At 38.3% G+C, this 13,240-nt stretch overlaps 1 protein-coding gene across 1 annotated transcript in view; it reads left to right on the top strand.

The window, feature by feature from the left end:
* The window catches only part of LOC138365575 (probable glutamate receptor), a 90,770-nt gene extending 79,614 nt beyond the window's left edge, over positions 1-11,156 (top strand). Inside the window, exon 6 of the mRNA XM_069326051.1 lies at positions 10,940-11,156. Within this exon, the coding sequence (XP_069182152.1) occupies positions 10,940-11,156 (217 nt within the window). The remainder of the gene's footprint in view (positions 1-10,939) is intronic.
* The last annotated feature ends 2,084 nt before the right edge of the window (positions 11,157-13,240 follow it).

Consider the following 13,240-nt stretch of genomic DNA (forward strand, 5'->3'; position numbering starts at 1 on the left):
TCAACTAGCAAACTGCTCGTTGTGGCTGGCAGGGACTTTGTGTTGAGCTGCACCACTGCCAGTTGAAGGCGGCTAACTGCTTGTTTGTGGGGGCAAACTACCAGTTAGCAGAGGCGCCCGGCTTGCCTCTGAGTCGTACCAGGCCGTGCCAGGCCTTGGGGGGTACAGAGAGGTGGCAAGACTGATGACTCATCAGGGCTGGTGTAGTGAAGAGGCATTGAAGGTGAAGGGAAAAGGCAGTTCCACTGTGGGATATTTGGGTTTGATTCTGATTAATTAATAATTAAAGTAGTAAATTAAATTACGAAGGACCACCCGCTTTTAAAGTAAAGAGGGAAACTGAGAATTTCAGATCATTAGATAAAATTCAAGAGAAAACCAGTGACTATGGATATGACTAGAAAGTATGATCATAAGAATAATTAATGGGCTGTATTATTAAAAACACAAACCTCAAACACCTACATTGGGGGGTTATTACTGGAGGTCAGTACGTCCAGGAATCAGTGTGGTTCGTTCACAAATTCAATTAATAATAATCTAATCCTATAAATAATGCTGAACATAATATTGTTCATATAAGGAAGAACATGAATATGAGCATAGTAATGAGTTACAGTAAATCACACATAATGTTGAACATTCTGAATGTATCAAATTGCTAAAATATAGGAAAAAAGAAATAAGCCTTAGCTTGTAGTAGGTTCCTTTAGATAACTCTGGAAGTCCTCTTAATCTCCAAGTCTGGTACATTGACGAATGGCACGATTAACGTGGAGAAGGCAGCATGAGGAATCCGTCTCTCAAGCTGCAAGATAAATAACTACCAGTAGCAATTGATTTAACTACTCAATTCATATTCAAGATTATTGATATCTACAGAGAGAATTCTAATCACCTGTTATTAGGTGTTATCTCGCCGCGTGACGTGCAATCACCCCGCTATTAATAAACTTATAAATGATGCATCAAATAAAAAGTACTTAGCTGTGGGCACTGTATAAGTATTAAGATTGCCGTAATTTCGCATCCCAGGCTCCGGTGAACCTATCCTGGATTGATGCGTTTCAAGCTGGCTGATCACGTGTCGTCAGGAACCAAGTCTCGGGGTCCCTTATTTAACACCAGCACTAGTTGAAGATACTATCTGCAAGGTCGTTCACGCCTCACAGTGGCGGCTTTCATCTGTGGATGGACACACGTGTCCTATTTGCTGGACACTGGCGTCCTTTGTGAGTACGTTAAGCGCAGGTCTGCCTCTCTTCGGTTCCCCACGTGTACTGAGGATGGCGTCCCTCTACCCACGCCGAGTCGACGTTCATTACACAAATTATTGGCATGAACATTAATATTTCTCGCATTCGCACTTGAAACTCTAAAGACTGGACGGGTTTATTATTTAGAGGAACGAAAAATTATTATTTAACTATTTAAGAATAGTAAATATATAAGGGAGAGGAATTAATGTCTCCCCATGGCATTCATTGATGACGTTAACACTATCGCAAGGTAGACGGTATAATTCTAACGCTCTATTCGGCTTTTAGTTAGAGAACAATTCGTCTGCAATCAGTTGTCATACAGAATGTTTTAATTATGGAGAATCGTATTTAATTCTCACACAAATTGTATATAATGTGTTTTACTGTAAAGAAATCTGACGCAATACTGGCGTCAGGTGACGTGAGAATTCTAGCCTAATGCACAGATGAATTATTAGTACAGGAGAATTCTACGAGTTGTTAATTTTACTTACTACAATATTAATATGGTTAGTAATAAGTAATGAGAATACAACAATGCTGTATTCGATGTTGGAAATATCCAACATAACTCCGGGGGGGGATTCCCAGGGTCGCAGTGTACTGTGTTGTACTGACTTATCCCGAAGTGATATTAAGATTAATACAATAGTATGTTAGTATGTTAGTATGTTAGTACACACATAACGAACGTCCCGGATTTATCAAGGACTTACAAGAATTTGAGTCTTGCTATTTACATGTCAACTGAAACATGTTGTTTGTAGCCTACACAATATTTATAAATTTAACTCTCCCAATTTAAACTAACAGAATCTACAGCGATGCGATATTCTGGGTCATAGTGACGTGTAATGTTTCGTTACGTGATATCACATCGTAGTTTCATCACAGTTTTCTCAGTGGGATGTGAAAGAAATTACTCTTGTTCAGAGTTGTAATAGGCTTGCAGTTTCCCTTAGTGGAAACATGCATGAAATAATGAAACATTAAATGATTAAGTTATCGGTAATCAGGAACACTCTAAAGCTCACAATAAACTCAACAACTAGGGTCGCAGTGACATGTAATGGTGTATTACGTAGCTGCTGAATCGTAGGTAAACTCAGAATAAGTTCCTAAGAACTGATAACACTATTGTATGATTATACAGTAGAGTATTATTAGTCATTTAAGATCAAGGAGACTATGACACTACAGTAAGGTCACTGTCTAGGGTCGCTGTGACTTGTAACTATTGGGTTACTAGACAATAACATCACGCAGCATCACGATCACCTCAAATTCAAATGAGGAAATTGAATTAACTTGCACTGCCGTGCAGTAGTCATGCTGACTGATGGTACAAATAATTTGCTAACTAGCTAAAATAATAGAAGTAGAGAACTGAAAAGTTTATTCATTAAAATCAAGGAAAATTCTGAGTCGACAGTGAGATTAGTAGCCTAGTCATTCTGACTTATGAGCTAATTAAATGGCAGCTCATAGACTTGGCACTGTAAACTGATTAATACGAAATCACCTTTACATGAATTTGGGTTTATTAAATCAGTCTCTATAAGTATAGTCAACTGTAATTAATGGTGAGTACAGATTAGGCTAGTACTCAGTTGACACTAACTAAAGTCCCTAAAACTACCTAAATAAATGGTTTGAATTTCTAACCTACCTAAGTAAGGGACTAAGCTAATTGTGAGCAAAATTGTACTCGAATTAACATTGTGAGCAGTATTGAGCTCATTAACAGGTCGAGTTATATTAAACTCTTGAACATGGTGAGCTACAGTGAGCTCGTCAGCAGTGCTGACAGGGTGAGCTACAGTGAGCTCGTCAACAGTGTTGACAAGGTGAGCTACATTGAGCTCGTTAGCTAGTGCTAACAGGTGAGCTACATGGAGCTCGTTAGCTGGTGCTAACAGGGTGAGTTGCAATGAACTCGTCAACAGTGTTGACAGGGTGAGCTGCATTGAGCTCGTCAGCTGGTGCTAACAGGGTGAGCTACCTGGAGCTTGTTAACAGTTAACAGGGTGAGTTACATTGAACTCGTCAACAGTGTTGACAGGGTGAGCTGTATTAAGCTCGTCAGCAGGGCTGACAGGGTGAGCTACATGGAGCTCGTTAACAGTTAACAGGTTGAGTTCAGTGAACTCGAATTAACGAGGTGGAGTTTTGTCATTCAGTTATCATGGCGAGCAATATTAAGCTCGTGCGCATGGTGAACGAGCACTCATATTATTACGTTAATTCTAAGGTGAGCTATGTTAAGCTCATGAAGCATGTTAATTAACAATGCTAATGTTTAACGGTAATGCATTAAACATATTAGTTCTCTGGAAATTCACTTACATATTAGTAAGTTTGCAAGTTTGTTCGTGTTGCGCTCCTACACTAAATAAGCAGAAACGAAAGAATAACAACTCAAACAATTAATGCAAGTATTTATCACTAACTCTTAGTGCAGAAAGCATGGTATTAAGAAGGCTTTCTTGGCAAACCTTTAAGCGCAAGTATAGTGGACCAGTGGCCCTAGTGAATTTGTAATTACTGAAGTTGCTTGATGACTTCATAGAATTACTAAATTCAGGAAATGCCTGTGGCATTAAGTGCTAGATTCTCTAGCCTAACATTATTAATTTCCTAGGGAGTACTAGATTCTCTAGCCTAACATTACAATTTAACTAGGAAGACTGAGTGTGGTCAATTACTACTTGTCGAGAATAATTCTAGGTCTGCAGTGAGTTCAATGGCTTGGTCGCTGTGACTTGTACTTGTTTGAGTACGGACCATTGATTATCACTGAGAGCTATGAAACATCTCGGCGAGTATCAATTGCACTACATTCAATCTGAGTTTATTACTCAGCTGTGTTTCTCCTTTTAGCTTGTTGCTGGAGAATTGATTTACTGCTGACTAATTTATTATTGTTGGCAGGCTTAGGCTTGTTCACATTCAGAACTTTAGCAGTAAGTAAGTAGCCTCCTGCAGATTGGAGCATATTCATTCCCAATCGTTTAACATGTCCAGTTATGAACTGGTAATAGTAGTCGGCTCCTACTAGTACATCTACATTATTAAGGCGGTCAGACATTAACTTGTTGTCAGCCAAATTAATTTCACGTTCCTGCAGGAAGTGGGCTGTGTACCCCAGACCCTTAATATGTAAGTCTAAAGGTATTTGATCTACAACAATGGCTTGGACAGCCTTGGCTTGACTACCTAGTCGTACAAGCGGTTGAACTACTGAGTATTCATGGGTTCCTCGATTTATCATGAACCCTGACAAGTTTAATTTTACTTGTCCTATTGGTTGTAAATTAAGTGCCTCTGCTGCTCTTTGAGTAATGAAAGTTCTCTGGGAACCTTGATCAAATAGTCCACGTATGGTGATCTTGGCTCCTCTGTTCTTCACTTGAAGTTGGGCAGTAGGCAAAGCAGCATCCACTTGAGATGCTTGTGTAGTTACGCTGTACACATCTCGTACCTTGCAACACTGTACTGGTATAGATTCTCTACGTCCTATTCTAGGATTGATATAATTAGTCTTAACTAATTTGCACAGTGCAGCATGATGCTTGCCCCTTCTACACCTATTGCAGGTGTTCAGTGGGGTGTCACAGCTGTTAACATTATGTGGTTTGAGACATCTAGTACATTTGTGTAACTGTTTGAGTCGTCTGACTCTTGTGTCTCTATTAGGATAATTAGTACATTTGTACAGAGAATGTTTTTGATTGCAAAACAAGCACATTCCCCATCCTACAGATCGTTTAGGGGTTACCGGGTTAGGTAAAACGGTATTAGCAGGTGGTGATGGTTTTGCTGCTTGCATTTGCTTGTTATTTATTCTCTTGTGAGTACTTGGTGTACTCTGGGGAACCATTAACAGGCTCTTGGGAGTGCTCTTTGGACTATTAGGTCTCTTAGGAGCACCTGTGGAGTCATTGGGGGTGCTCTTTGGACTATTAGGTCTCTTAGGAGCACCTGTGAAGTTATTAGCAGTGCTCTTTGGACTATTAGGTCTCTTAGGAGCACCTGTGGAGTTATTAGTAGTGCTCTTTGGACTATTAGGTCTCTTAGGAGCACCTGTGGAGTTATTAGCAGTGCTCTTTGGACTATTAAGTCTCTTAGGAGCACCTGTGGGATTATTAGCAGTGCTCTTTGGACTATTAGGTCTCTTAGGAGCACCCGTGGGACTCTTAGGCCTCACTGATGAATCAGTATTTGACTGATTGTTGTCTCATTGAGTATTAGCACCTTGGTTACCTAGTGACAGTGTCACTTTAGAAGTTTCTGGTAAGGAAACTGATGTAGGTACAGTTTTGGTGCATTCAGATTTAGCATTAATTGCTTGGTCTGCTGTATGATTGCTCATATTACGCAAACCTGTAAATATATCCTGCACTGACAGGGTATTACCATTCTGGCATACATATAATTTATTAAGTGTGTCACCAGACAATTTTCTCTGGATGATAATTTTAGTCATCCACTCAGTAGTTGGGTGATCCACCTCTTTACTGAAAGAATTCATCAGTGACTCAAGCTGAAAACTAAAGTCTTGTAAAGAGTCAACTGATTGCTCTGGTGAAGATAAATTTAATAATTGGTGCACAAGGTTTATAATAGTCTTCTCATTGTCAGCACTTACTTTAGAAGGCTGTTGTGAGCAATTGTGACCATTACTTGTGTTGCTTAAGGCTTCTTGCTTAGCCTCAGCTTTGATTACAGCTTCGGCTGCTGCTGCAGCATTAGCTTTATCATTTTCTGGTTCAGATTCACTGATCATTGCAGTTTCACTTGTTTCATCGGCAGCTTCATCTGTTTCTCTGGGTTCTGGTGTTAAGCTAGTTAATTCAGTAGCATTATGTATCGAACTTATAGAATCCAGGGAACATTGAGAAGAGTGGTCTGAAATTTGATCAGACTCTGTAAACAAATCATCGCATGAAGCGGTATTAGATGAGAGGTTAGAAAATGAAAGTTGAACTTCAGTTGTTGATCCTGTATAGTGATCAGTATTGATTAGAGGATTCTCCTCGTCTTGATGTAGCTCCAGTATTTCATCTGAGCTGTGTGCTTGCTCGGTTGTAGTTTTTCTACAAAAACGTTCTATCCAATCCGGATCATTTTGTTTCGCAAGCACTCTTTTATAGTGATCTAGCTTTTCTTGAATGGTATCTTTATATTCATCAAGATCATATTCGATCTGACTTAATTCGTCTGGGTCAGTATTACTGCTAAAGAGTTTGTCTTTATAAGCCTCGATGGTCTCCTTCACCTGGACGTATTTTTCGTTAGCTGCCTCTGTGTAGAGGTTGAACTCAAAGAAGTCAATTGGATTGTTTTCTAAACAGTTGTCGCAGTCGTTAAGTCGTCTTGATAGGTACTTTTGGAGACTTCTCAAGATAATACTGATTCTCTTTAATATTTCAGGGGTATCCATTCTGGATGTAAATTTGAGCCTTATAAGGCTTATATAGCTAGTAGTATAGCTATGGTGTCTGCTCCTTAATGCAGAACAGGTATAATTATTTACAGCCTGATAGGGCTTGTGTAGCTAGTGGTATAGTTATGTTGTCTGCTCCTTGATGCAGAGCAGGTATAAGTATTGACAGCCTAATATTCTTGAGGCTGGTTGCAATTTACCTCATTTAGAGGTTAGCTACCTACCTAATAATAAGCAACTAAGATTTGAGTGGTACCTTAGTCTCACTACAGGTGTTCCTCAGCTTAGCTCTTCTGAATCAGCCTCGGATGGGTAGCAGACTTACAGTAACACTCAAAGACATACATAGAAATATGCAATAAAATAATTACACAATAAATGGATAATCCCACCCTTGATAGGGTCAGCACAAAAGAATAATATATGTCAGTAACTAGCTCAAGCCTAGTCGTGAGAATTTCTACTTGAGAAACTACAACTATATTTAGTCTGTGCTTGTGCCAAATTCAACACAATCACAGACTAAATTGCTACCTACTGAAGGTTGGCAAAGATTATATTATGGTGCAGTAATGTGCAAATAATTGTGCTGTGTTTTTGGGTTTTTTGTATTTTATTGTTTATATACACTTGTGTAATTATGTGTATAAGAAATTAAATGAACACAAAGGAATTAATTGTGTTTGGCAAGTATTCTACTGCCGTAAATATTATCTAACTCCTGAATGTACTCCTAATTGTGGAATAAAATATTATCAGGGTTAGTAATGATTAACTAGTATGAGATCAGTAATTTATATTAGTATACTGGATCCCTAAATGTTAATGATCCACTGACTTGAGTGAAGCAGTAACTTTAACATGGATTCAGGCTATAATGGACAGTCTGCTGACAGCCATATATTGAAACATTGGTATAGCCTAAATGGTTAACACTTAATTGGTGTTAGTGATTAATATAAGGTTATGAGCTGTTGCTCTTGGTGACCTAAGGGTTCTACTTCAGTATGAAGTGTAGGTCTAAATGTTGTGGGTAATTGGCTATGACCCACTAAAGCTACGTATAAGGTAGCTGTTAGTGTGATCTAGGCTAACTGGTGTGTTATACTGTTAGTTGACACAATTAATTAAATAGTTAGTCTAGCTTCTATCACACAAGGATTAGTTATTAATGGTTAATATTTTAATTATAAATTTAATGCCTATCCGGTTCGAAGAGGACCATAATGTGGGATATTTGGGTTTGATTCTGAATAATTAATAATTAAAGTAGTAAATTAAATTACGAAGGACCACCCGCTTTTAAAGTAAAGAGGGAAACTGAGAATTTCAGATCATTAGATAAAATTCTAGAGAAAACCAGTGACTATGGATATGACTAGAAAGTATGATCATAAGAATAATTAATGGGCTGTATTATTAAAAAAACAAACCTCAAACACCTACATTGGGGGGTTATTACTGGAGGTCAGTACGTCCAGGAATCAGTGTGGTTCGTTCACTAATTCAATTAATAATAATCTAATCCTATAAATAATGCTGAACATAATATTGTTCATATAAGGAAGAACATGAATATGAGCATAGTAATGAGTTACAGTAAATCACACATTATGTTGAACATTCTGAATGTATCAAATTGCTAAAATATAGGAAAAAAGAAATAAGCCTTAGCTTGTAGTAGGTTCCTTTAGATAACTCTGGAAGTCCTCTTAATCTCCAAGTCTGGTACATTGACGAATGGCACGATTAACATGGAGAAGGCAGCATGAGGAATCCGTCTCTCAAGCTGCAAGATAAATAACTACCAGTAGCAATTGATTTAACTACTCAATTCATATTCAAGATTATTGATATCTACAGATAGAATTCTAATCACCTGTTATTAGGTGTTATCTTGCCGCGTGACGTGCAATCACCCCGCTATTAATAAACTTATAAATGATGCATCAAATAAAAAGTACTTAGCTGTGGGCACTGTATAAGTATTAAGATTGCCGTAATTTCGCATCCCAGGCTCCGGTGAACCTATCTTGGATTGATGCGTTTCAAGCTGGCTGATCACGTGTCGTCAGGAACCAAGTCTCGGGGTCCCGTATTTAACACCAGCCCTAGTTGAAGATACTATCTGCAAGGTCGTTCACGCCTCACAGTGGCGGCTTTCATCTGTGGATGGACACACGTGTCCTATTTGCTGGACACTGGCGTCCTTTGTGAGTACGTTAAGCGCAGGTCTGCCTCTCTTCGGTTCCCCACGTGTACTGAGGATGGCGTCCCTCTACCCACGCTGAGTCGACGTTCATTACACAAATTATTGGCATGAACATTAATATTTCTCGCATTCGCGCTTGAAACTCTAAAGACTGGACGGGTTTATTATTTAGAGGAACGAAATATTATTATTTAACTATTTAAGAATAGTAAATATATAAGGGAGAGGAATTAATGTCTCCCCATGGCATTCATTGATGACGTTAACACTATCGCAAGGTAGACGGTATAATTCTAACGCTCTATTCGGCTTTTAGTTAGAGAACAATTCGTCTGCAATCAGTTGTCATACAGAATGTTTTAATTATGGAGAATCGTATTTAATTCTCACACAAATTGTATATAATGTGTTTTACTGTAAAGAAATCTGACGCAATACTGGCGTCAGGTGACGTGAGAATTCTAGCCTAATGCACAGATGAATTATTAGTACAGGAGAATTCTACGAGTTGTTAATTTTACTTACTACAATATTAATATGATTAGTAATAAGTAATGATAATACAACAGTGCTGTATTCGATGTTGGAAATATCCAACATCCACTGCTATGCAGAGGATTCACGTGACAATAGGGGTATGCTGTGATAAAATACCAGGGATATATTGCTTGGTGAATCTACAACCAGTTTTTATTTTAACATATCAACACAGAAGCGCTTATTGTAAAAAAATAGTAATTGAATAATAAAGCAAAATTAAATATTAACATAAATATAAAACTGGAGCCTTAGATGAATGTAGGAGTCTAGGATCTCCTTTGCTGTTAGTCAATGTCTCTCGTTTGGGGAGAAATTGGAACTTATTGCAAGGTGAAGGCTGCTGCCATCGTCTCTGCCAAATTAGTGTGCTTTAGTGCTATAATTACTATTATATATTAGTGGCATGTACATTAGTAGTTTATATATTACTGGCATATATATAAGTGGTATACATTTATGTTTTTTATATTATTAGTATATATATAAGGTTATGAATAAATGGAGCAAAGTCACTGACACTTAAATATCCTAGACTTGATAATGACATTAGAATGCATAAAGTAACCTATCGCACTTAAATTCTTGAATTTATGTCACGCAAATTTACTTAAATGTTGACTAATAAGCAGCAAATATCTAGACATCAGTTAACCGAGTGTTTATCTGGTTGCCTAAAATCTAACCACCTCTGTCCCCACTTAAACTTTTTTTCAGTAATTTTTTATCATACTGGGATCCAATGCAATAAATTAAGATTACTTAAGGTTCTGGTAAGAAGAGAGAGAGATACTGGTAGTGTGCTGTTTACTGTGGCTTCATTTCACTATTTTCCCTTCCTCACTTTTATTTCGTGAGTTTATGATCGCAGCAAGTAAATACAAGGTCACAGCATGTTAAAACAACACTACTCTCTTTTTGTATTCTTAAGCCAGCACATGGATCTCTTAATAACTATGAAACATTAGTTTTGGGGGAGCTTCCTTCTATGCCTGCGGAGGTAATGTTTACATTGTGGTTACATTGTAGTCCGGGGTCTAGTTGGCTGCAACATACAGTTACTCCTTTACAATGAAGAGAATGGTTTTACATCTCGCTATGACTATAAACAATATCTCATTTGGCAACCATATAAAAGAGATATATGTACAACACTTTAATATTTTTTACTATTGAAGATATATTTTTTAATTAGAAAAGATTGGAATATTGTCATGATTTGACTGCAAGATCGCTCCTAATATATCTGGTGTTATGAGTTTTGGTGCAGTGAGAGCCTCGTGGATCTGTTATGTCTTATGTAACAATGGCTTATATTATACAGTTATTAGTCTTAAAGAAATATTATTTTCATATAGAGTAACATTTAGAAATATTATTTATAATACTCGTTTTTTTATTATATATATGATATAAATGATAAGTAACATTATTGTCACTAAATTTAAATGTTGTGTGTGATATATATATGTATGTTGACAGAGTGTTGGAGATGCAGTCATCTGGGGTCCTGAGGAAGTTGCAGGAAGATTGGGCGCCACGCAACATGGATAATTGTAACCAGCTCCACACGGAGCCCATCCAATTGAAAATCTTGTTCACGGTATATCTGGTGCTCTGTAGTGGCATGGTCATCAGTGTCCTCGTTCTCATTGGCGAGATCTTTATCGCCAGACTCATGAAAGCTCCCAAACCATGAGAACACAAATTCCAGCGTCTTACACTACTTACACGGCAAAGCCATTTAGGGTATTCCGCGTAACTCACGTAACTACCAAAAACTGGGTCAACCTTCGCACATGAGTTTGTCATTATAACTTGAACATTTAAGCAAACTAATTATTGCAGTGTAAAACACTACAAAACAAAGTACTACTACACTCGCATAGCATATCCATTTGCTGAAACTAGTTCCGGATTTCGCAACATAAATACTCTGCAAGACATGACCAATTGTCTAATGCTTTGATTGTTCCTTTGTCAGAAAACGCTCAGCAAATTGATTGGGAGAAGGCTTCTTCAATAACGAATTATATAATCAGTTTAAATAAGAACATTAATGAATCTGCTTTACAGATTACAAAATCATGTAATTTGAACATAAGCAGTGGTTTGTATAATTTGGTTTGATTTGATAATTTTGATTGATCAGTTAAACGGCAATTTGAGTAGGATCATTGATACACATTTATCTCACTAATACCTTAATAATATCACATTATCTCATTATTGGCATTGTACCTCACCTTACCTCTTTCATGCTTATATATTCACACCCACTGAACTGTAAACCAATTCTTCTGAAGATGTATTATTAAATACCAACGAACTTAACGAATTTTCTGTCTTAATTCTTTCTTCGTGGTCTGACATTGTCGAAGTTTTTATCACGTGTTAATTTCTTCATGATTTACACACACACACACACACACACACAAACACACACATGTTAGTTAGTTATGAGGAAAGGCTGCGGGAAATGTACCTCACGACACTGGAAGACAGAAGAGTAAGGGGGGACATGATCACAACCTACAAAATCCTCAGGGGAATCGACCGGGTAAACAAGGATGAACTATTCAACACTGGTGGGACGCGAACAAGGGGACACAGGTGGAAGCTGAGTACCCAAATGAGCCACAGAGACGTTAGAAAGAACTTTTTCAGTGTCAGAGTAGTTAGTAAATGGAATGCATTAGGAAGTGATGTGGTGGAGGCTGACTCCATACACAGTTTCAAATGTAGATATGATAGAGCCCAGTAGGCTCAGGAATCTGTACACCAGTTGATTGACGGTTGAGAGGCGGGACCAAAGAGCCAGAGCTCAACCCCCGCAAGCACAATTAGGTGAGTACAATTAGGTGAGTACACACACACACTGTGAGTCTGTGTGTGGAATCAACACACAGTTGAATCAACAACCTAGGTCGTTGACAACATTATTTGGAGAACCTATGGCGATTCCACGACCCAGAGATGGCTTCTTAAATCTTGCTGGAATCAACCTAACTGAGGACCAAATCACTCTCTTAAATCTGGGTATAAACTGTCACGTTATGTCCAGACCAAGTGAGATGACCCAAAAAGTAGAGTTGGAAATCCTTTTGGACGACATATTCGACCTCGGGAAGCAAAAGAAGGTTACCAGTAAAGACACCTTGCAAGCAGAACTTATTGCAGAAGGAGGAAAGATTCAAGGTAACTATAAAAGCACCATACTGTCCCCCGAACTCAAAGCAACAGCTAAGAGCATTCGCGAGAACAAGGAGATAGTCGTCAGACGAGGTGACAAGTCGCCAATATACGTTATTTTTAAGAAAGACGAATATCTGGCAAAAATGAACTTATACTCTCTGACCAAACTAAATTCCAAAGGGTAACGAAGGACACTACAGCCGAATTGAAAATGAAGGTAAACAGATTGATCGAAACTGTGAACGCCAAGAAATCCGGACTCCACCTGCTAAAAGTTGTTGGGGAATACAAACCTGGGTATGCCTATGGAAATGTCAAGACCCACAAGCCTGGAAAGCCACTTCGGCCAATCATCAGCCAGATACCCACAACCACATACAGACTGGCTAAGCCACTGAATGGCTTGCTGACTCCTTATGTATCTTGCTTGTACTTTCTGCTTGAAGTCTCCCAAGGAATTCGTTGACTTACTGGGGGGAGCACGGACCATGGGGATAAGTTCCTTGTTAGATGTAGTCACTATTTACCAACGTACCTGTGGATGAAACAATGAGGATGATAGCAGACAGAGTGTATCGTGACCTGGCT

This window comes from Procambarus clarkii, chromosome 17, assembly GCF_040958095.1.
Source record: "Procambarus clarkii isolate CNS0578487 chromosome 17, FALCON_Pclarkii_2.0, whole genome shotgun sequence".
Lineage (NCBI taxonomy): Eukaryota > Metazoa > Arthropoda > Malacostraca > Decapoda > Cambaridae > Procambarus > Procambarus clarkii.